Source organism: Triticum aestivum, chromosome 5B, assembly GCF_018294505.1.
Source record: "Triticum aestivum cultivar Chinese Spring chromosome 5B, IWGSC CS RefSeq v2.1, whole genome shotgun sequence".
Classification (NCBI taxonomy): domain Eukaryota; kingdom Viridiplantae; phylum Streptophyta; class Magnoliopsida; order Poales; family Poaceae; genus Triticum; species Triticum aestivum.
In genome coordinates, this window is record NC_057807.1 from 442,320,872 (window position 1) to 442,345,743 (window position 24,872).

At 42.9% G+C, this 24,872-nt stretch overlaps 2 protein-coding genes across 2 annotated transcripts; one reads left to right on the forward strand and one right to left on the reverse strand.

Annotated features, from left to right (window-relative positions):
* The first annotated feature begins 17,492 nt into the window (after positions 1-17,492).
* LOC123112335 (photosystem I reaction center subunit V, chloroplastic) lies at positions 17,493-18,236 on the forward strand. Its single transcript, XM_044533295.1, has one exon. The coding sequence runs from the start codon at positions 17,577-17,579 to the stop codon at positions 18,006-18,008; it is 432 nt and encodes a 143-aa protein (XP_044389230.1). The 5' UTR covers positions 17,493-17,576; the 3' UTR covers positions 18,009-18,236.
* Positions 18,237-20,194: 1,958 nt separating this feature from the next.
* LOC123112336 (WPP domain-interacting protein 2) lies at positions 20,195-24,203 on the reverse strand. The gene is made up of 2 exons (XM_044533296.1): positions 22,949-24,203; positions 20,195-21,085 (listed from the first exon to the last, which is right to left on the reverse strand). The coding sequence occupies exons 1-2, from the start codon at positions 23,940-23,942 to the stop codon at positions 20,439-20,441; spliced, it is 1,641 nt and encodes a 546-aa protein (XP_044389231.1). The 5' UTR covers positions 23,943-24,203; the 3' UTR covers positions 20,195-20,438.
* Positions 24,204-24,872: the final 669 nt, after the last annotated feature.

Below are 24,872 nucleotides of genomic sequence, written 5' to 3' on the forward strand. Positions count from 1 at the left end.
GTATGCCATCAAACGTCACAACATAACTGGGTGATCATAAAGATGCTCTACAGGTATCTTCGAAGGTGTCTGTTGCATTGGCATGGATCGAGACTGGGATTTGTCACTCCATATGATAGAGAGGTATCTCCAGGCCCTCTTGGTAATACATCATCATAAGAAGCTTACAAGCAAAGTGACTAAGGAGTTAGTTACGGAATGATGTATTACAGAACGAGTAAAGAGACTTGCCGATAATGATATTGAACTAGGTATAGAGATACCGACGATCGAATCTCAGGCAAGTAACATACCGACAGATGAAGGGAATTACGTATGTTGTCATAAAGGTTTAACCGATAAAGATCTTCATGGAATATGTAGGAACCAATATGGGCATCCAGGCCCCGCTATAGGTTATTGACTAGAGAAGCGTCTCAGTCATGTCTACATCATTCTCGAACCCCTTGGGTCTACACGCTTAACGTTCATTGACATTATAGTATTATATGAGTTATGTATGTTGGTGACTAAATGTTGTTCGGAGTTCCGGATGAGATCACAGACATGACAAGGAGCTCCAGAATAGTCTGGAGGAAAATATTGATATATGGTATAATAGTGTTTGGTCTACGAAAGGGTTCCAGAATTCACCGGAAGGGTTTCATACGTTTCCCGAAATGTTTGTGTACGAGAACACTTTATTTGGGCCAAGGGGTAAAGCCCACGAGGCTTTAGGAAGGTGCAAAAGGAGTTTTGTGGAGGCTAGGGGCCAGACGCCAAGGACCCTGGCAACTGGTCCTAGAGTCCAAGAAGGACTCTTGCCTTGCGGGTCATACGTCTGCAATGTATCACTAATTCTTGATTGTTCCATGCTATTATATTATCTGTTTTGGATGTTTAATAGGCATTTATATGCTATTTTATATTATTTTGGGACTAACCTATTGACCGAGGGCCCAGTGCCAGTTTCTGTTTTTTTGCCTATTTTAGAGTTTTGCAGAAAAGGAATACCAAACGGAATGAAACCTTCGCGATAATCTTTCTTGGACCGAAAGCAAACCAGAAGACTTGGAGATGAAGTCGGAGACGCGACAAGGAAGCCACGAGGCAGTAGGGCGCGCCCATGGGTGTAGGCGCGCCCCCACCCTCGTGGGCCCCTCGTGGCTCCCCTGACCTAGTTCCTTCGCCTATATATACTCTTATACCCTAAAAACTTCAGGGAGAGCCACGAAACCACTTTTCCACCGCCGCAACCTTCTGTACCCATGAGATCCCATCTTGGGGCCTTTTCCGGCGTCCTGCCGGAGGGGGATTCGATCACAGAGGGCTTCTACGTCAACACCATTACCTCTCCGATGAAGTGTGAGTAGTTTACCACAGACCTTCGGGTCCATAGTTATTAGCTAGATGGCTTATTCTCTCTCTTTGATTCTCAATACCATGTTCTCCTTAATGTTCTTGGAGATCTATTCGATGTAATACTCTTTTGCGGTGTGTTTATCGAGATCCGATGAATTGTGGATTTATGAACAAGTTTATCTATGAATATTATTTGGTTCTTCTATGAATTCTTATATGCATGATTTGATATCTTTGCAAGTCTCTTCGAATTATCGGTTTAGTTTGGCCTACTAGATTGATCTTTCTTGCAATAGGAGAAGTGCTTAGCTTTGGGTTCAATCTTGCGGTGTCCTTCCCAGTGACAGTAGGGGCAGCAAGGCACGTATTGTATTGTTGCCATCGAGGATAAAAAGATGGGGTTTTCATCATATTGCTTGAGTTAGTTCCTCTACATCATGTCATCTTTCTTAAAGTGTCGCTCCATTCTTTATGAACTTAATACTCTAGATGCATGCTAGATAGCAGTCGATGTGTGGAGTAATAGTAGTAGATGCACGCAGGAGTCGGTCTACTTGACACAGATGTGATGCCTATGTTTATGATCATTGCCTTAGATATCATCATAACTATGCGCTTTTCTATCAATTGCTTGGCAGTAATTTGTTCACCCACCGTAATATTTGCTATCTTGAGAGAAGCCACTAGTGAAACCTATGGCCCCCGGGTCTCTTTTCCATATGACTGAATCTCGTTTACATCTTACTAGTTTCCGATCTACTATTTTGCAATCTTTACTTTCCAATCTATAAACCAAAAATATTAACTTTATCGTTTATCTATCTCTATTAGATCTCACTTTTTCAAGTGACCGTGAAGGGCTTTACAACCCCTTTATCGCGGTGGGTGCAAGTTGTTGATTGTTTGTGTAGGTATTTGGTGACTTGTGCGTTGTCTCACTGGATTGATACCTTGGTTCTCAAAACCGAGGGAAATACTTACGCTACTTTGATGCATCACCCTTTCCTCTTCAAGGGAAAACCAACGCAAGCTCAAGAGGTAGCAAGAAGGATTTCTGGTGCCGTTGCCGTGGAGGTTTACGCCAAGTCAAGACAAGATTTGATCTCCCGTCAACTTGCCGATTTATGGCGTCGTTGCCGGGGAGATATACGTCAAGTCAAGCCATACCACGTACCCATCATAAACTCTTCTCCCTTGCATTACATTATTCGCCATTCGCCTCTCGTTTTCCTCCGCCCCACTTCTAAAACAATTTTCGAAAACCCTTGCCTTTTCTTCGCCCATCTTCTGTTCGTCTCTTTTTGCTTGCTTATTGTGTGCTTATTTGTTGGATTGATTGCTTTTTCACGATGGCTCAAGATAATACTAAATTGTGTGAATTTTCCAATACCAACAACAATGATTTTATTAGCACTCCGATTGCTCCTACTAGGTAGGGCTGAATTTTGTGAAATTAATGCCGCTTTGTTGAATCTTGTTATGAAAGATCAATTTTCTGGCCTTCCTAGTGAAGATGCCGCATCCCATCTAAACAATTTCGTTGATTTGTGCGATATGCAAAAGAAGAAAGATGTGGATAATGATATTTTTAAATTGAATCTATTTCCATTTTCGCTTAGAGATCGTGCTAAAACTTGGTTCTCATCTTTGCCTAAAAATAGTATTGATTCATGGAATAAGTGTAAAGATGCTATTATCTCTAAGTATTTTCCTCCTGCTAAGATCATCTCCCTTAGGAATGATATTATGAACTTTAAGCAACTTGATCATGAGCATGTTGCACAATCTTGGGAGAGGATGAAATTGATGATATGTAATTGCCCTACACATGGTTTGAATTTGTGGATGATTATACAAAAAAATTATGCAGGGTTGAATTTTGCTTCTAGAAATCTTTTAGATTCGGCCGCGGGAGGCACTTTTATGGAAATCACTTTAGGACAGGCTACTAAGATCCTAGATAATATTATGGTTAATTATTCTCAATGGCACACCGAAAGATCCACTAGTAAGAAAGTTCATGCGATTGAAGAGATTAATGTTTTGAGTGGAAAAATGGATGAACTTATGAAATTATTTGCTAATAAAAGTGTTTCTTATGATCCTAATGATATGCCTTTGTCCACTTTGATTGAGAATAATAATGAAACTATGGATGTGAATTTTTGTTGGTAGGAACAATTTTGGTAGCAACGCGTATAGAGGCAATTTTAATCCTAGGTCATTTCCTAGTAAATCCTCTAATAATTATGATAATTCCTACACCAACTCTTATGGAAATTTTAATAAGATGTCCTCTGATTTTGAGAATAGTATTAAAGAATTTATGAGTTTGCAAAAGAATTTCAATGCTTTGATTGAAGAAAAATTGCTTAAGATTGATGAGTTGGCTAGGAACGCGGATATAATTTCTCTTGATGTTGATTCTTTGAAACTTAGATCTATTCCACCTAAGCATGATATCAATGAGTCTCTCAGCTCCATGAGATTTTCCATTGGTGAGTGCAAAGAAAGAACCGCTAAGATGTGTGCTAAAAAATATTGGTTTGTAAAAGCGTGTTCTTCTAGTGTTCATGATAATAATGATGAAGATCTAAAAGTGATTGATGTGACACCTATTAAATCTTTGTTTTCCAATATGAACCTTGATAAAGATGGGACTGGAGATGAGTCAACCTTAGTTAAAAGTCGTCCCAATGATTCAAAGTTTTTAGATCTAGATGCAATTATTGATAAAAGTGGGATTGAAGAGGTCAAGACTTTAGGTAGCAATGAAACCACTATTTTGGATTCCAAGGAATTTAATTATGATAATTGTTCTTTAATAGATTGTATTTCCTTGTTGCAATCCGTGTTAAATTCTCCTCATGTTTACAATCAAAACAAAGCTTTTACTAAACATATCGTTGATGTTGTGATGCAATCTTTTGAAGAAAAGCTTGAACTGGAAGTTTCTATCCCTAGAAAACTTTATGATGAGTGGAAACCTACTATTAAGATTAAGATTAAAGATTATGAATGCTATGCTTTGTGTGATTTGGGTGCTAGTGTTTCCACGATTCCAAAAACTTTGTGTGATGTGCTAGGTTTCCGTGAATTTGATGATTGTTCTTTAAATTTGCATCTTGCGGATTCCACCATTAAGAAACCTATGGGAAGGATTAATTATGTTATTATTGTTGAAAATAGGAATTATGTGCCCGTATATTTCATTGTTCTTGATATAGATTGCAATCATACATCTCCTATTATTCTTGGTAGACCTTTCCTTAGAACGATTGGTGCAATTATTGATATGAAAGAAGGAAACATTAGATTCTAATTTCCATTAAGGAAAGGCATGGAACACTTTCCTAGAAAGAAACTTAAATTTCCTTATGAATCTATTATGAGAGTCACTTATGGATTGCATACCAAAGATGACAATACCTAGATCTATTCGTGTTTTTATGCCTAGCTAGGGGCGTTAAACGATAGCGCTTGTTGGGAGACAGCCTAATTTTATTTTTGTTCTTTAATTTTTGCTCCTGTTTAGTAATAAAATAATTCATCTAGCCTCTGGTTAGATGTGGTTTTATGTTTTAATTAGTGTTTGTACCAAGTAGAACCTTTGAGAAGACTTGGGTGAAAGTTAATGCAATCTTGCTGTAAAAAACAGAAACTTTGCACGCACGAGATTAGCTGTCATTTTTTATAGAAAAGCTCTTTTAAGTTGATTCTTTTTGCAGAAGATTAATAGACAAATTCCTCACGTCCACCAATTGATTTCAGAACTTTTGGAGTTACATAAGTATTCGAAAGTTACAGGTTACTACAGACTGTTCTGTTTTTGATAGATTCTGTTTTTCGTGTGTTGTTTGCTTATTTTGATGAATCTATAAGTAGTATCGGGGGTTATGAATCATAGAGAAGTTGGAATATAGTAGATATTACACCAATTATAATACCTAAATAGTTCACCCCCTCTATCCTATTTCTCTAGACATGCAGGCTATCCACCTCATCATGTATGCCACATCATTGTTTTCCTACGATTTTGTTAGGCCATGTCATCTGTAGGTCCCACGTCCTTTCTAGGGAGCGTGCTGAATGATAGAAAAGAAAGCCCTCTACATCCGGAAGTTGACGCTTGCCTTCCATACGAAATTATGAATCTCCACTACGGCCTGTCCCTCTCGCTTCTTCTCCTTCCAATCGCCATTCGCCAGTAACAGTCGTCGTTTACTCTGCTCCTGTTTGACGCTCGGCATCTCCTATTTACTACCCCTTGCTCTCATCCTCTACCCACAATGTATTTACCTCCTTCCCATGATCCCATCCCACTCGCTCATGCTTCTCCTTTCGTCTCGCATACTGCATCTATGAGCAGGCTCCGGCCAATGTAATTTCAGCCACGCGGAGGATGCAGCTAGCATGCCTGCATCTCTAGACTGGAGTCAAACCATATGTATAGCTTTTTTAGAATATATGTACAGCTCTTGATCGAAGACATTCTGGATGTGTCATTTGGTATATGCATGTCCAAGCAGTAATACACTAGCCTCATTTTCAGGTTGCCTTGGTTGTTGAACGATGCATACAAGACAATCCATTGGCTCTTCAATGGCTTTTTCAGAAGTAGTAGCTACCGTAGTACGTGTGCCACAACATTTCATATGAGTTGTTATTTTTCTCACTCTGTTTTTCATTAATGCCTCACTTACTGGTACAACTCTGTTTACTTCAAATATCTTCTTAACCTTACATATCTATCTCACAGTTGGATCATTGGCTGCTGTTCTACTATATAGCAGCTCTGGCCCTATGGGTAAGCTGAAGGTATGACCATTTGAATTCCCATTCATTTTTATTTTCTGTAGTGGTCAGTATGTTACGTACAAGTACTTTCCCAAGTCTCAAACATATTAGGTTCTTTGAGCTACATTCCATGGCTCAAGCCCTATACCCAGTTGACAACTGAGTAGTAGATTTTCGTAAGTATATCAAATTTTGTGTAGATTATATTAACTGAATTGGGCTTCATTATTTCACATGGTATTTGTTCCCTTGACTGCATAATTACTGAACAAACTAAAAAATCGACCGAGTTCTATGTTGTTGGCAGCGGTTGTCCCTTTGATGATTCTTCTGCACTATTCTTCATTTAGACATAAATTTTGTTTTATACATGCATGACCATTTTAATAGACATAAATCATTTCAGGTTAGGACCTTTATCTTGAACGGTGAATCCCTTTTTATCTTAGCTCTTCTACTTTCACCTTTTTGTTACAAATATGGAGGATTCTCAAATGTTTCTCAATTGATCGAGGCATTTTCCCTGTGTCATAGCTAGTGTAAAATATTAATAATTTTGCACCCCCTCCAATGTACATTTCTTTACAACATTTTTTATTCTTCAAGTTTATTTCCTTCCAAACAGGGAATGTTCTCACAAGCACGCTAACGTCTAGCAGCAACGCGTGGGGAATTATCTAGTATAAATAAAGAATGAGTTCACAACAGTACCTTAAAGTGGTGATTTATTTTCTTATACTAACGGAGCTTATGAGATTTTTTGTTAATTTTTGTGTTGTGAAGTTTTTAAGTTTTGGGTAAGGATTTGATGGACTTTGGAATAAGGAGTGGCAAGAGCCTAAGCTTAGGGATGACCAAGGCACCCCAAGGTAAAATTCAAGGACAACCAAAAGCCTAAGCTTGGGGATGCCTCGGAAGGCATCCCCTCTTTCGTCTTCGTCTATCGGTAACTTTACTTGAGGCTATATTTTTATTCACCACACGATATGTGTTTTGCTTGGAGCATCTTGTATGATTTGAGTCTTTGATTTTTAGTTTACCACAATCATCCTTGCTGTACACACCTTTTGGGAGAGACACGAATGAATCGTAATTTACTAGAATACTCTATGTGTTTCACTTATATCTTTTCAGCTAGACAATATTGCTCTAGTGCTTCGCTTATATCTTTTTAGAGCACGACGGTGGTTTTATTTTATAGAAATTGTTGAACTCTCATGCTTCACTTATATTATTTTGGGAGTCTCTTAGAATAGCATGGTAATTTGCTTTGTTTATAAAACTAGTCCTAATATGATGGGCATCCAAGATGGAGATAATAAAAACTTTCATATAAAGTGCATTGAATACTATGAGAAGTTTGATTCTTTATGGTTGTTTTGAGATATGAAGATGGTGATATTAGAGTCATGCTAGTAGAGTAGTTGTGAATTTGAGAGATACTTGTGTTAAAGTTTTTGATTCCCGTAGCATGCATGTATGGTGAACCATTATTGATGAAATTGGAGCATGATTTATTTATTTACTGTCTTCCTTATGAGTGGCGGTCGGGGACGAGCGATGGTCTTTTCCTACAAATCTATCCCCCTAGGAGCATGCACGTAGTACTTTGTTTCGATAACTAATAGATTTTTGCAATAAGTATGTGAGTTCTTTATGACTAATGTTGAGTCCATGGATTATACACACTCTCAGCCTTCCACCATTGCTAGCCCCTCTTGTGTCGCGCAATTTTCGCCGATACCTTACACCCACCATATACCTTCCTCAAAACAGTCACCATACCTACCTATTATGGCATTTCCATAGCCATTCTGAGATATATTGCCATGCAATTTTTCACCGTTCCGTTTATTATGACACGCTTCATCATTGTCATATTGCTTTGCATGATCATGTAGTTGACATCGTATTTGTGGCAAAGCCACCGTTCATAATTTTTTCATACATGCCACTCTTGAATCATTGCACATCCCGGTACACCACCGGAGGCATTCACATAGAGTCATATTTTGTTCTAAGTATTGAGCTGTAATTCTTGAGTTGTAAGTAAATCAAAAGTGTGATGATCTTCATTATTAGAGCATTGTCCCATGTGAGGAAAGGATGATGGAGACTATGATTCCCCCACAAGTCGGGATGAGATTCCGGACGAAAAATAAAAATAAAAAATAAAAAAGAGGCCATAAAAAAAGAGAAGGCCCAAATAAATAAATAAAATGAGAGAAAAAGAGAGAAGGGGCAATGTTACTATCCTTTTTCCACACTTGTGCTTCAAAGTAGCGCCATGATCTTCATGATAGCGAGTCTCCTATGTTGTCACTTTCATATACTAGTGGGAATTTTCATTATAGAACTCGGCTTGTATATTCCAATGATGGGCTTCCTCAAAATTCCCTAGGTCTTGTGAGCAAGCAAGTTGGATGCACACCCACTTAGTTTATTTTTTGAGCTTTCATACACTTATAGCTCTAGTGCATCCGTTGCATGGGTATCCCTACTCACTCACATTGATATCTATTGATGGGCATCTTCATAGCCCGTTGATATGCCTAGTTGACGTGAGACTATCTTCTCCTTCTTCTCTTCTCCACAACCACCATTATATTCCACCTATAGTGATGTATCCATGGCTCACGCTCATGTATTGCGTGAAGATTGAAAAAGTTTGAGAACATCAAAAGTATGAAACAATTGCTTGGCTTGTCATCGGGGTTGTGCATGATTTAAATATTTTGTGTGATGAAGATAGAGCATAACCAGACTATATGATTTTGTAGGGATAACTTTCTTTGGCCATATTATCTTGAGAAGGCATGATTTCTTTGTTAGTGTGCTTGAAGTATTATTGTTTTTATGTCAATATTAAACTTTTGTATTGAATCTTTCAGATCTGAACATTCATGCCACAATAAAGAAAATTACATGGATAAATATGTTAGGTAGCATTCCACATCAAAAATTCTATTTTTATAATTTACCTACTCGAGGACGAGCAGGAATTAAGCTTGGGGATGCTTGATACGTCTCCAAGGTATCTATAATTTTTGATTGTTCCATGCTATTATATTATCTCTTTTGGATGTTTCAAGCATTTATATGCTATTTTATATTATTTTTGAGACTAACCTATTAATCGAGGGGCCAGTGCCAGGTTCTGTTTTTTTGCCTATTTTAGAGTTTTGCAGAAAAGGAATACCAAACGAAGTCCAAACGGAATGAAACCTTCGCGATGATATAAAATAGCAAACTAGAAGACTTGATATGAAGTCGGAGATGCAACAAGGAAGCCACAAGGCAGGAGGGCATGCCCGGGAGGGGGGGGTAGGAGCGCCCCCACCCTCGTGGCTCCCCTGACCTAGTTCCTTCGCCTATATATACTCTTATACCCTAAAAACTTTGGGGAGAGAAATGAAACCACTTCTCCACTGCTGCAACCTTCTGTACCCATGAGATCCCATCTTGGGGCCTTTTCCGGCGCCCTGACGGAGGGGGATTCGATCACAGAGGGCTTTTACATCAACACCATTACCTCTTTGATGAAGCGTTAGCAGTTTACCATAGACCTTCGGGTCCATAGTTATTAGCTAGATGGCTTCTGCTCTCTCTTTGATTCTCAATACCATGTTCTCCTCGACGTTCTTGGAGATCTATTCGATGTAATACTCTTTTGCGGTGTGTTTGCCGAGATCCGATGAATTGTGGATTTATGAACAAGTTTATCTATGAATATTATTTGGTTCTTCTCTGAATTCTTATATGCATGATTTGATATCTTTGCAAGTCTCTTTGAATTATCGGTTTAGTTTGTCCTACTAGATTGATCTTTCTTGCAATAGGAGAAGTGCTTAGCTTTGGGTTCAATCTTGCGGTGTCCTTTCCCAGTGACAGTAGGGGCAGCAAGGCACGTATTGTATTGTTTCCATCGAGGATAAAAAGATGGGGTTTTCATCATATTGCTTGAGTTAACTCCTCTACATCATGTCATCTTTCTTAAGCGTTATTCCATTCTTTATGAACTTAATACTCTAGATGCATGCTGGATAGCGGTCGATGTGTGGAGTAATAGTAGTAGATGCAGGCAGGAGTCGGTCTACTTGACACGGATGTGATGCCTATGTTCATGATCATTGCCTTAGATATCATCATAACTATGCGCTTTTCTATCAATTGCTCGGCAGTAATTTGTTCACCCACCGTAATACTTGCTATCTCGAGAGAAGCCACTAGTGAAACCTATGGCCCCCGGGTCTATTTTCCATATTATTGAATCTCGTTACATCTTGCTAGTTTCCGATCTACTATTTTGCAATCTTTACTTTCCAATCTATAAACCAACAATACCAAAAATATTTACTTTACCGTTTATCTATCTCTATCAGATCTCACTTTTGCAAGTGACCGTGAAGGGCTTGACAACCCCTTTATCGCGGTGGGTCCAAGTTGTTGATTGTTTGTGCAAGTATTTGGTGACTTGTGTGTCGTCTCCTACTGGATTGATACCTTGGTTCTCAAAACTGAGGGAAATATTTACGCTACTTTGCTGCATCACCCTTTCCTCTTCAAGGAAAAACCAACACAAGCTCTAGAGGTAGCAGTGGACTAAACCGACTTTGAGGAGGCTCTTTCTCCAAGAAACGACCCCAGGGCTCAACATATAAATAGAGGGACAGGGCTAGCACCTGGAATAGATCAAGATTCACCATGTCGTGTGTCGGCAACCCCGCTCCCTATAGTTTATGCTTCGTCATAGTTTCCGTTGTGCTTGGCGAAGCCCTGCGGAGATTGTTCTTCACCACCATCGTCACCACGTTGTCGTGCTACCGGAACTCATCTACTATTTTGCCCCTCTTGCTGGATCAAGAAGGCGATGATGTCATCGAGTTGAACGTGTGCTAAACGCGAAGGTGGCGTACGTTCGGTACTTGATCGGAACGGATCATGAAGGTGTACGACTACATCAACCACGTTGATAAATGCTGCCGCTTAGCGATTTTCAAGGGTATGAAGATGCTCTCCCCCTCTTGTAGCTATGCGTCTCCATGGATAGATCTTACGTGTGCTTAGATTTTTTTTTTCATGCAACGTTACCCAACAGATTGATGATCTTGATTGGTTTGAGTTGTATATTTTATTTTGGTGCTATCCTACGGTGCCCTGAGTGTCGTGCAAATGTGAGGGATCCCCACTGTAGGGTGTTGCAATACGCTCATGATTCGCTTATGGTGGGTGGCTAGAGTGATAGAAGCTTATGCCCGAGTAAGGGGGTTGTTGCATATGGGATAAAGAGGACTTGATACTTAATGCTATGGCTTGGTTTTACCTTGATCTTTGGTAGTTGCAGCTTCTTGCTAGAGTTCCAATCGTATGTGCATATGATCCAAGTACGGAAAGTATGTTAGCTCATGCCTCTCCCTCATATAAAATTGCAATAATGATTACTGGTTTAGTTGCCGATCACCTAGGGACAAATAACTTTCTTGTGTGACAAAAGCTATCTACTAAACTACTAAATTTATTATCTCGCAAAGTACTTCTAGTTTTATTCTTGTTCTAGGTAAAGCAAACTTAAGTGTGCGTAGAGTTGTATCGATGGTCGATAGAAATTGAGGGAATATTTGTTCTACCTTTAGCTCCTTGTTGGGTTTGACACTCTTATTTATCGAAAAAGTCTACAAACGATCCGCTATACTTGTGGGTTATCACAATCCTCCACAATATCAACACTTTTGTATATCACTGTCATCCCGAAGAAGCAGAGCCCTGAGAATCTGAATGATTTTAGACCCATATCTCTAGTTAGCATGCCACTGAAATTCTTCACAAAGATTACAACCAACAGATTTTAGAAGGAAACCATCCCAATCCTCCACCTAAACCAATATGGATTTGTTAAGGGCAAGACTATAAAAGGCTTCTTGGGATGTGTTTTTAATACCTCCATATCCATCACGAATCCAATAAAACCATTATCATTCTTGAACTGGATTTTGAGAAAGCATTTAAAAAAGGTTAATGTAATTACATCATTGACATGTTGAAAGCTAAAGGATTTGATCCAAATGGATTCAGTGGATCAAAGGCATTCTTTATTCTGTTATGCGTAGTAGTGTTCCTAGTAAAACTATTCAATGCAAAAGAGGAGTGAGGCAAGGTGACCAACTATCCCCACTACTCTTTGTTCTAGTTGTTGATCTACTATAATATATTATAAATGATGCTTGGCATAGAGGATAAATTAATCTACCAATTTGGAATGACTTTGGCTAGGATTATCCCATTATAAAATATGCAGATGAAAATCTTATGATCATGCTAGCTGACAATACTCGACTAATCAGACTGAAAGATATCCTTGATATATTCAACACATCCACTGGACTCAGAGTCAACTACATCAAATCCACCATGGTTCCTATTAATGTTCATATTGCAACCATTGAGAAACTTGCAAAACTGAAAGTTTGCCATTCACTTACCTTGGATTTATGGACTAGCAGACTATCAGTGCAAGATTTGATACCCACGATTGCTAAGACTGATAGAAGGCTTGTTGGTATATCCACCTTATCATATTATCGCATATTTACTTGTGTCTTCCATCCCCTCCATGACTATATATGCAATGTTCACATTTAAGAAATGACATTCAACATGTTGAGAAATCATGCAAAAAAATCTTATGGTATGGAAAGTATATTCATAAAAAGGGAAATAGCTAGCCAACCAGGAAGACATTTGCAGGCCAAAAGATCACGGAGGTCTTGGTGTTCTGAACCGGAGAGCCCAAACACTGCCATCTTAATGAAGAACCTTCATAAATTTTACAACCATGACATAATCACATGGGTTAACTTACTTTGGAATGCATACCATTCAAAAAGTATTATCCCACATGCATCATAATTTTGGTGGAGTGTCTGCCTAGGATCAAGTGACATATATTAAGGTTTGGTTTCTTACACTTCTTGTGCTGGGAAACCCATTGTGTTGTGGAAAGACATATGGAATGGGAATATTATGCAAAGCAAATATCCAGAACTTCCTTTTGACAAGGATGTTCACATCTCCATATTTTAGGCAATTAATGCAGCCCTGATACGTCTCCGTCGTATCTATAATTTTTGAATTTTTTTCATGCCATTATTTTACAACTTTCACATACTTTTGACAACAATTTATATGATTTTCTTGGACTAGCATATTGACCAAGTGCCCAGTGCCAGTTCTTGTTTGTTACATGTTTTATGTTTCACACAAAATCCATATCAAACAAAGTCCAAACGCGATAAAATTGATGGAGATTTTTTTGGAATATATGTGATTTTGGGAAAAAGAATTAGCGTGAGGGGTGGCGCACATGCCCCACAAGCTCGCAGGGCGCCCCTACCCTAGGGCGCGCCCCTACACTTGTGGCCACCTCGAAGGTCGGTTGGGGTGTCCTTCGACAGCAAGGAAGCTAATATCCAAATAAAAATCCCCTCAAAATTTCAGCCCAATCGGAGTTATGGATCTCCAGTAATAAAGGAAACAGGTTTCGGCCAGAAAAAAGAACGCAAAACAGAAGAGAAACAAAGAGAGAGATCCAATCTCGGGGGGGGTGGGGCTCCTGCCCTCCGGGAGCCATGGAGGCCAAGGACCAGAGGGGAAACCCTCCTCCCATCTAGGGGGAAGCCAAGGAAGAAGAATAAGGAGGGGCGCTCTCCCCCTCTCTGTCCTGGTGGTGTCGGAACGCTGCTAGGGAAATCATCGTGTGATGACGATCCACTCCAACAACTCTGTCATCTTCATCAACACCTCCATCACCTTCCCTCATCTATATTCAGCGGTCCACTCTCCCGCAACCCGCTATACCTCCTACTTAAACATGGTCTTTTATGCTTCATATTATTATCCAATGATGTGTTGCCATCCTATGATGTTTGAGTAGATTTTTGTTTTCCTATGGGTAATCGGTGAATTGCTATGGTTGGTCTAAATTTCTTGTGGTTATGTTGTTGTCCTTTGGTGCCCACAATATGAGTGCGCACGTGGATCACACCATAGGGTTAGTTATATGTTGATAGGACTATGCATTGGAGGGCAAGAGTGACAGAAGCTTCTTCCCACCATAGAAATTGATTCATACGGGATTGAACGGGGACTAATATGTCCTAATGCTATGGCTGGATTTTTGCCTTAATGAACTTCAGTAGTTTTGGATGCTTGCTAATAGTTTCAATCATAAGTGCGTAGAATTCCAAGTAAGGGATAACATGCTAGCAGTGGCCACTCCCACATAAAAACTTGTTATCAGTCTAGTAACTTAGCCAATTATTTAGGGACAATTCTGTAAATCTTACCACCACTTTTTCACACTCGCTATACTAAATCAATTGTTCTTTTAGTAAAACAACACCGAACTTTTATTTTCACATTCTTTTTTATCTTACAAACCAATCTATTTACACCTACAAAGTAGTTTTATTATTGTTCTAGGTAAGCGAATGTTAATTATGCGTAGAGTTGTATCGATTGTCGATAGAACTTGAAGGGAATATTAATTCTACCTTTAGCTCCTCGTTGGTTTCGACACTCTTACTTATTCAAAAAATGCTAAAATTGATCCCCTATACTTGTGGGTTATCAAGCCCATGATAGTTTCTATGGCTTATTACAATTGCCATTATCAGTTGAAGCACACCAACAACTACATCACCTCCAAGACTTATTATCCATATGGATAGCCCATATGAAAAAGATACATGTAAACTCGTCTAGGGAGATGACACATTCTACACCAGGAAAGTATTCACAGCACTAAATGGTACATGTGATATACCACTGTCTATCAAATGGATCGGGAAAACACGTTGCCTTCCCAAGCACATTTTTGCTGACTACTTCCAAAGACAGGATCAACACTAGAGATCTACTTCTAAAGAAACACTTCCACATTGAATCTAGTGATTGTGTGATTTTTGATGAATGCCATGTGGAGGATCTAATTCGGCTATTTTTTGCTTGCTCATTCAGCCAAAGCTTTTGGCGGGGTATTGGAATTGAATGGGAGAATGGAGCTAAGAAAAAATAATCATATGCTCACTTCATGGGGGTCATGATGATTTGTTGCTAGAGAGAAATGGTCAAATGGGGACATATGAGGTGATAAATGGGTATAGTATGGGCCTTCCCTACCGTTTTTACTAAAAAACAAATATATGGGCTTGTGAATTGAGCAATTTGGACAATCATAGCAAGAATAATCATAAAATGTGGTTATATTATATAGGTGCTACATCTAGAAATCTAAAAGTCCAATATCAATTGCATCTGATGACTAGTATTAGACTCAAAGTGATTGAAACTCTCTTATAACCTTGAGTTCTATGTAATAAAATAGAGTATTGCCTTGTCCGATGAGCACCGGGGAGAGGAATCCAATGTGGTGTTGTAGTCTGCCGCGCTTGGGATCGAATAGGGCAACTATGCATCGGTGATAGCATAGTTCCTTGCCATAGCCGCCCCTCCTCTAGCCCAGTCAAGCTGTCCTTCTCAGATGTTGGGTCCTCCTACACCGTGGCAACCCTATGAGATGACGATATGACTAACTCCACCCCAACAACCACCTTAGCCTGGAACTCGCTCCCCTCAAGGAAATTAGAGCCCCACTTTTTGATAGGAAATGAGATGCAACACACTACCCGAGCATCCCCTCTAGGAAGGCAGTATTAGTGGATTCGAAAATAGTATGAACCACGAGTGAGTTAGATGGCTAAGCCCGCCATCAAATTGTAAACATAAAAACCATTGACCTAGCTATATCTGGCATGTGTGCAGCCTCAGATAGTTAGGGTTCAAAGACTCCAAAGTTTGAAGTGTAGGTAGATATGGTGGAGAAATAAAAGTATTCTGAGTGCACTTGTGTTTGAAATTTAAGCGGGAAGAGAAGGAAACTTATCTTAGCAACCTCATTTTCCTTTTGATAGCATTGACATGCCCATGGACTCAATGTGATCTTGGATCACTAAAATGAAAAGGTAGGTCTTTGGCTTGGTTAACACTAGTCTTCCTGAGAACCTGTGGGGGTCAACTTTCATCTCCTCTATTGCAATGCAAGGGAACTTTCCCAAGACAAGTTAGTTAAAGCATTAGTCTCTCGAATATGTTAACATTAATTACCAAAATCTACCAAGGGGGTTAGATGCACTTTCAGCCGCCCCATCCACTAGCTCAGTGGAGTTATCCTTCTCAGAAGTCGAGTCCTCCTATGCCGCGCAGGAGATGGATAGACGACTAACTCCACCCTAACAACCAACCAAGCTTGGTAGTCACTCCCCTGAATGAAACTGGAGTCCTACTCATTAACAAGAAGCGAGATGCAACACACTTCCCTAGCATCGTCTCTAGGAAGGCAGTGCAGATGCGGGTAGAGTCAAAAGCAACACGAACCACAAGTGACTCAGATGACCAAAACCGCATCAAATAGTAAATACCAATAAACACATTAGAACCATTAATCTTCGCATGGCCACAAATTCCTAAATTTAAAGGGTACACATATGCGACAATTGCCTAAATTTCCCCTAACTACTCTCTTTTCCTTTCCTCGTCCTCCTTTTTTGTGTCATGCTTCCCCCCCTCTCCAGGACATCACTGATGCGCCTCCATCTGCCGCATGCTGATGTCGGCCTAATCATCGTCCCCCACCACCCGCGGTTGGTGTCGGGCACCCCTCCCTACCCGGATCGACACCTCCACCTAGTTGTCATCCCTCTAACCTCCTACTCCCCCCGCCACTCCCAATGGCCCCTCCCCACCTGCACCTGTCAACCTCCTCCTTGCCTACGTCGCGACCAATTGTGTCGTCTCCAGCTCGTTCCCGGCTTGCCCTCGTGGAGATGCCACGGTTGGCCATCGTCCCCGTCTCCAGCTCAAACGATGCTACTGCCCCCCCCCCCCTCTCTCACTCACACACACACACACACACACACACAAATCAGCTGAACTGTTTTTTTTTCAGTTGCCTTGAGATTAGGAAACGCGAAATTAAAAAAAAAATCTGAACTGCGAGGTTCATATACTGCACCCTGCACAGCCACCTCCTTCGTGCCCTTGGCCTGCTGGGTGCTGGCCAGTTGGCCATCCACGTAACTCTCGTGGGGCCCACAAGCGACACGTCACAGTGCTGACTTGCGGTGGGAAGAGAAGAGAAGAAAGAAAAGGTATGGCTTAGATACTTTATCCAGCACCCTCCAATGGCCACACGCCATGAGCACACCACGAAATCCCGCTCCCCTCCACCACTAACCTCGCATTCCCGCGCCCCCACCATATCCCCCACGTCACCACCCCCCTATATACCCACACCGCCAAACACCACGTAGTACGTAGCGCCTGCCGAGATCAAGAACTCGCCGCACGTTGGTCCTTGAACACCCACACAGCTCTAGAGGGCCATGGCCACCTCGACCGCCGCCGTGCTGTCCCCGCCCACCGTTGCCGGGCTCCGCCTGGCGCCGTCCCATCGCGCGGCGGTCTCTTTCCGGGGGGCCTCGTCGCCGGCGAGGCGGTCCGTGGCGGCGCGGGCCGCGCTGGAGCCGTCGGTGGTGATCAGCCTCAGCACGGGGCTGTCGCTGGTGATGGGCCGCTTCGTCTTCTTCAACTTCCAGCGGGAGAACGTGGCGAAGCAGGTGCCCGAGCAGAACGGCAAGACCCACTTCGAGGCCGGCGACGAGCGCGCCAAGGAGTTCGCCGGCATCCTCAAGTCCAACGACCCCGTCGGCTTCAACCTCGTCGACGTCCTCGCCTGGGGCTCCATCGGCCACATCGTCGCCTACTACATCCTCGCCACCACCAGCAACGGATATGACCCACCCTTCTTTGGCTGATCCGTCCCATGTCTCCCCTGCCTGGGTGCCGGCCGGAGCGGCTTGCTGTTGTAATCTGCCGTGTTTTCATTAGTTCTATGTTATACGCTGATGGTGTGCTATCATGTTAGTACACTGATGGAGTATGTGAGATGGTGTACTATCATGTTAGTAATCTGGACAAGTAGTGCAACCGCGTGTGTGTATTGATGATTGCCACATGAGTGATTTTATCTCTCTCTTTCCCCATAGGGCCATAGTAGAAAGGCAATTTTACTATGCACGGGATATCCTGTGCATAAATCCATCGTCCGAGGTTGCTTTGCGATCCGTGCTACCTTTTCTTTTTACTGTTTCCGGAATTTGTCTTGCTTCAAAGCGCACGGACAGTGAAACAAGAAAAAATAAATCGAACACAACATTTGAAACGAGATAACTTCTTTTTTGCGAGAAAACTTTCAATTTATTCATCTTCTATCATGGCAATACAACGAACACCAGAAATAATAAAAACTACATCCAGATCCGCAAGCCACCTAGCGATGACTACAAGCACTAAAGCAAGCCGAAGGCACGCCGTCGTCATTGGTCCTCCTTCGTCGAAGCCAGACAAAGCTTACTGTAGTAAACAGTCAGAAAGTCGTTGTGCTAAGGCCCGATAGGACCAGCACAACAGAACAACAACCGTCACCGATGAACAGTAGCGTAGATCGAAAGGATCCAACCTGAAAACACATGAACGTAGACGAACTATGACTAGATCCGAGCAAATCCACCAAGAACAGATCCACCAGAGACACACCTCCAGACGCTCACCAATGATACACGGTAGAGAAGCCAATCTCAACATCTATAGTTATACTCCTATTTTTTACAGGCAACTGACATGCGTCGCAATGGGGACACATCTTTTGTTCGCAAGCACCCTGATTTACCATCCATCTTATCATCAATACGATTACTAACCAGACGTAGACTCTGCTGCCAACTGAATCAGTACTATCGTCAATATGATTACTTACCGTTACCAAACGTAGACTTTAGCTGCCAACTGAATCATGAGACAGTTATGTTCTCCACGAGACAGTTATGTTCAGTATGTATGCCCCAGAAAAATTGCATAACTGCTTCGACAAGCATGTCAGGATGGCCTTTGACAGCTTGGTCAAGTGGGAAGTTAGGGATGGATCGAAGGCTTTGTTCTGGAGCGATCGCTGGATCAGTGGCTCCTGTGTGAAGGAGATTGCTCCGCTACTTGTGGACAAAGTGCGGCAGCAGGTAGTTAATAGGAGGAGAGTGAAAGACGCTTTGTACCTCCATGGGTGGACGCATGATATCGTGGGAGATATTAATACCGACGAGCTCTCGCAGTTCATTAGGCTATGGGAGGTGCTGGTTGACATCGAGCTCACTCCTGGCTCGGAGGACACTCCGATCTGGCAATGGGATGCCACGGGCAAGTACTCGACAAAATCGGCGTACAAAATGATGTGTGAGGGAGGAGTACGATTTCAGTGTGCATCGGCTGTCTGGCGTAGTTGGGCCACGATGACCTGCAAGCTCTTCATTTGGCTTGCACTTCAGCATAGAGTGTGGACTTTGGACCGCAGACAGAGGCATGGGCTACAAGATCATAGCTCGGCATGTTACCTTTGTGACCAAGAGGAGGACAATGTGGATCACATACTCATGCATTGTGTATATGCGAGACAAGTATGGTTCTTGTGTTTCAGAAGGCTGGGCGTTGACGAAGCTTTGATCCCAACCACGGAAGACACACTAGGTGATTGGTGGGTGTCGGCCAGGAAGCAAATTGACAAGAGACACCGAAGAGAATTCGACACACTCTGCATTTCGGTATACTGGAATCTGTGGAAGCAGAGAAATGATGTAGTCTTTCGCAACAGTAACATCACCAATGAATGAGGAGCAGCCGACCTTGTCCACCAGGAACTTGGGTTATGGGCCTCGGCGAGAGGGAGAGGAGTACTACATGATATAGAGTAGTAGCCTAGCGTGTGGAGTGGAGGGGTGGACGTGCATGCCGTTTGTGGTAGTGCACTCCGTCGTGTCTAATTCTTGTACATAACCCTCTTTTGTCTATAAAGCTAAGGTACGCAATTTGCGTACTCTCAAAAAAATATTTTGCATAACTGCTTCATGACTTGCACATGCACAGCACATCCAAACAGCAACAGGGAAGAAGATGACAGCACGAGCACTGGTACACTTGGATGTTGGAATTCATTAACATTTCCAGGATACAGCGAAGAGAGAACCAGCAAGAAGATTTGTGAATAAGTACAGTAAAGTGATGGTAACTAGCAAAATCTGAGTTGATGTTACAAACAGAAAATTTATAAGGCCACCAATGCCTAATAGATTACAGGAAGAGAAACTTTCAATAATGTCTACACAGAGGCTCATCCGGAGAGAAACTTTCTAACCTCATCAAGTAGGTACAAATTCGGGGGGAGAGGGCAAGAACCGGGCGACGAATGTCCACACTGCGATGCACAGCAGCACTAACTGAACGGAACAAAAAAGTGAAGCTCGACTCGCTCCGGCCTGCAGCTTCAGGACCTCTGAAGCGTTCGACAGCTCTTTGCATTGCGACTCTAGCTTCTCCACCAAATCCTCTAGTGTCCTCGCTCTATTCTCGGTGTGCCGAAGCTTGACCTCCAGCTGTTTGTGATCCTCAGACAGAGTCTTCTGCGCTTCGTGAAAAGTGCCCTGACCCTCGGTCTGCGGTTGCCAAGCTTCTGAAGCTCTTTTCAGGATGAAGCACTGGATCTCGGCCTCCATCTTCTCCATGAGCAGTTGATCAACTTCAGACTGTAGGGAAAGTAGCTTGCTATTGTATAGCGCGGTTTCCCCTGGTTGTGTCTTGTTGAGTGTATCAAGTTCAAGTATTCTTGAATCCTTCTCATCGATGAGAAGGGAAGCTTCTTCCAGCTTGGACTCTAGAAGCTTCAACTTCTCACTTATTTCTTCTGAAAAATCTTCGCAATTGGGTGAACTGCTCCATTCATTTTCATCGTAATTGTCTGTGGAATTGTCACTGCTTTCTTTCCCGATTTCCACAAACATTTGGAGCTCTGCAGAAATATGCAGAAGCAAACAGTTATTGCAAAAAAAAAACACTTTGACTGAAGCAAATAATGATTCCATGTTTTCAACAAAACATTTTCGTCCAACTGCAATGATACGGCAACAGAGCACTCACGAATTTATAAAAGGAAATGGACTAAGGAAACTTCCCAGAACATGCAGGGCAAGCAGATGCTTTTACACTTTTTTTTAATGCTATAATGGCTGCTACTGAAACTACTAGGAAATATAACCTTGTGGACTGCAGAGCACAAATTTTCTTTCTTAAAACTAGGAGATAAAACAGACCACTTGATCTGATATGAAATATACATTAAAAAAATTGCCAGAGAATATAATGATATAAAACACAAGAAATCTTTTCTCACGAAATGGGAAAGTCCACAATGGCAGTAATTAATTGCCAGAGCATTGAACTAACGAATTGATCAACTCATCAAGTCACCACTTAACTGTTGATAGTCTGATGTGTTAAACAGCAAAAAAGAACATGCATAGTGTATTCCTTTTTAAACAAGCATTGTTATCACCGTTAACACCTCGCCTTAAAACTAAACTGGAATACAATATCAATAAGGACTGTTTTGGCAGGATGTCCTAACATAATGTGAACCAAGTTCTACACCAGGTTTGCCATATTTTTGCATGGGACCAAGCTCATTGAAAAGTGGAGAAGCGCCCTTCCCTGTAGCCAGTATATTTTATAACAACTGTAGCCTCCATTCCCTCATCCGCCACCAAAGCTGTGTATTCACACCACAGCTGACACCCTCACATCGCTAAGTAGCATCGATGTGTCCTAATTTCTAACTCGCAATCATGTATGCTCTAAGTTTGGCTGGAAGTTCATCATCTCCATTACTACAAGTAATGTCTTCTTTGCCGGGTTCTTTTCCTATCAGAGATCAACTTCTTTTCTCTTCCATCTCAATTATTACTACAAGCTAGATATGTTGATGAAACATGGGTTACTAAATCATCAACTTCCCTTCCATCTCAATTCTGTTAATGATATGCTCACTATCACCAGGCTTCCATGAGGGAAATGAAAATAAATCAGCATTCGGATTCCCTCTTGACAAGGCTTAATAAATTAAATTCAACTGTGATTTTCAGTGAAATCAATAGGCAGAAAATGCAAAAACTGGTTTCTTTTTTCACAATGGCCAAAAGGTGACTTCTGCACAACTAGGAACCTCATAAGTTAACTGGCATGCCTGTGCACGTCGGACAGGAAGTCACTGCATTGAAGGGGCCAAGCATATGTGGGTGGGGTGGTGGTGTACCAAGAAGAGAAAGAGACTGATGTAACCACATCCTGCAGATCCAACATGAGAACGAAGCAGCAGCAACAGGGTAGGAGAATGACCACTTTTCCCTAATAATGGCTATTGAAGATGATACGCTTTCTTCAGAATTGACATGTTACTGAATCCACAACACTTGGTATGACCGAAGCATGAGGCCACAGTGGATTAAACTTGTCAAAATTAGTATCTAGGATCCTCTACAAACATCATGGATGTATGCATTGTCCCATTTATTGTTGATCACTATTGTAATGCATCAAGTTTTCAGTTATTTCCAGCTAATAAAGTAGGTCGTTTTAGGAAACCAAATGGTTTAATCTCAAAATGAATAGCTGAACAAAAATACTCGTTAGTAGTAGAAATTCTGAACTACGCCGTCTAAGGTCTAAGATAGTAAGTAGGCTATGTGAAATGCAGATTTCCATGTTAAATAGTAAGAAACACCTGCTCGATCTAATTGAATAAACTCGTTGGCTCATCAAGCTAAAGTGAAAGGGATATTTTACGAGAATAAACTAAAGGGGGATTATATAATCATACCATTCTCGAGTGCTTCTTGTGCTGACTGAAGCATCGAAATTGAGTCGGCGTACGGATCAAGACCTGAATGGATCCCTCCATTCTCACCCTTGCCGATGCTCCCTTCATGAAATCCATGACCATGGGCATACAAATCACCATTCCCCATTGCCATTCTCCCTACTGCACTTCCATTCTCCTTATAGAAACCTCCAGCTGCGGATCGCAAGTGCTCACTTGGAGCTTCATCATCGCTGTGATCGCCATCAGCGTAGAGAAACTTGTGAACGCCATTACTGCTGATGCCAGCGCTTGATTTTCGGGCGTGAGCAGCGCCAGTGCTGCGGAGGTCAGACTCGACACTGGAGCGCGAGTTCTCCGGCTCCACCGTGGAGGAGGCCGCAGAGACGGCGCGCGCACCGGCGCCACGGGCGCGTGCGGTACGGATGTTCTTGGCGTGAGCAGCGGCGCCAGGCGCGCGGGATCGCGCCCTGTCGCGGTCGCGGCCGAAGCCGGCGAGCGAGAAGTCGTGGCGCGGGAGCGCGGTGGACTTGCTGGTCCGGTCGTCGCTGTTGTCGGAGTCGGCGCCGCCGGCGCCCACCGAGAAGCCGGCGGACGCGATCAGGAGGCCAAGATCCGGGTCCAGACTAGTCAGAGCCGGAGCCGGGGACGGCGACGGAGGCGCCTCCGGCGGCACGAAGCTGGACTCGACCGACGCGACCGGGCTGTCATCCTCGGCCGCCGCGTCCTGCTTCCCCTTAGGCGCGTCGGCGCCGACGGGGAGACGGCGCTTATGGAGCTGCGCCAGGTCCACCTCAGCGCTAGCAGCGCCGGTGCCGGCGGCGGCTGCGGGGGCCACGGGGCCCGCGGGGGAGCCGCCATCGTCCTCGTGGTGCTCGCGGGGGATACGGCGCCACCGGCGGAGGCCGCGGCCCTTGGCGGCCGGGCGACCAGGAGGGGAGAGCGGCGGCGGCGACTCGCCGACGGAGCCGACGCTGTTGGCGCCGGAGTCCATGCCGTCCGTCCGGCGCCAATTGGCGTCAACGCCGGCGGGCCTGGGAGGCGGATGGGATCAGGGAGCTGGGAGGGGAGCGCGCTGGGGTTGTCGGGAGCGCATGGCGGGGCTACGAGGATCGGGAATTCCTGGGATTCGATCTCGGACCCGGAGATCCAACCGAGGAGGAGTGGAAGTGGGGAGGAAGCAGGGGGAGGGGGAGTAAAGAAAACAGGGGAATGGAGATGGAGTTTTCCTTATCGTTATGGTCGTTCTGGCAGCAGCTTCTATGATGCCTGTCTTCTGTACTTGATTACGCAATCTACCAAGATCAGTTTATTGCCTTTCGAGCACCGTCGGATCGGGACAATCGAGTGGCGGCAGCAGGAGGAGCGAGCCAGACGGCCTGCGACGGCGACGGCGATGGCTAGACGGCTAATGCGACCAGGTGCCCTGGTGTATGTCAAATGGCCTCATGGGTTTCTACATCATTTTAATAAGTCGGATCCACCTTTTAGAAAAAATTTAGACCCTAGCTGGTGAACGTTCATTGGGGGAGGATGGCATATGGGAACGACTTCGTGCCAGTTTTATTTGTGAGGAAGTGACGAGGGGTGGCATTTTCTACGGACGACATGGTAGTTTCTTCGCCGATAAGGCAATTTTCGTTTAAAAACTATAGCGGTTTGATCTTTCCTTGCAACTAAAACTACTATCAAATGATGTTCGCTTGCCAACCCTTTTAGATGAAGGTAAACATTCTGCATCGGCTGGCCAGCTACGTCTCTTGCCGGTCGCGCACGAACCGCCCGATCGAGGCAAGATCGCGCAGCGCCATGCGGCTTTATGGCCCACACGCGTTGCCCCTTATGCTCTCATGCGTTGCTCTCCTCCACTTTGTGTTCCTTGGCGTAAACACAATCCCTTCTCTTTTGTTTCTCTTCTTCTCCA

What these genes read in the sequence shown, in the direction of transcription:
- LOC123112335 (XM_044533295.1), top strand. Translation starts at nt 17,577, where the DNA reads ATGGCCACCTCGACCGCCGCCGTGCTGTCCCCGCCCACCGTTGCCGGG.
- LOC123112336 (XM_044533296.1), bottom strand. Translation starts at nt 23,942, where the DNA reads ATGGACTCCGGCGCCAACAGCGTCGGCTCCGTCGGCGAGTCGCCGCCG. An exon ending in ACAAGAAGCACTCGAGAATG is followed by an intron (nt 21,086 to 22,948) that starts GTATGATTATAT and finishes ATATTTCTGCAG; the next exon opens with AGCTCCAAATGTTTGTGGAA.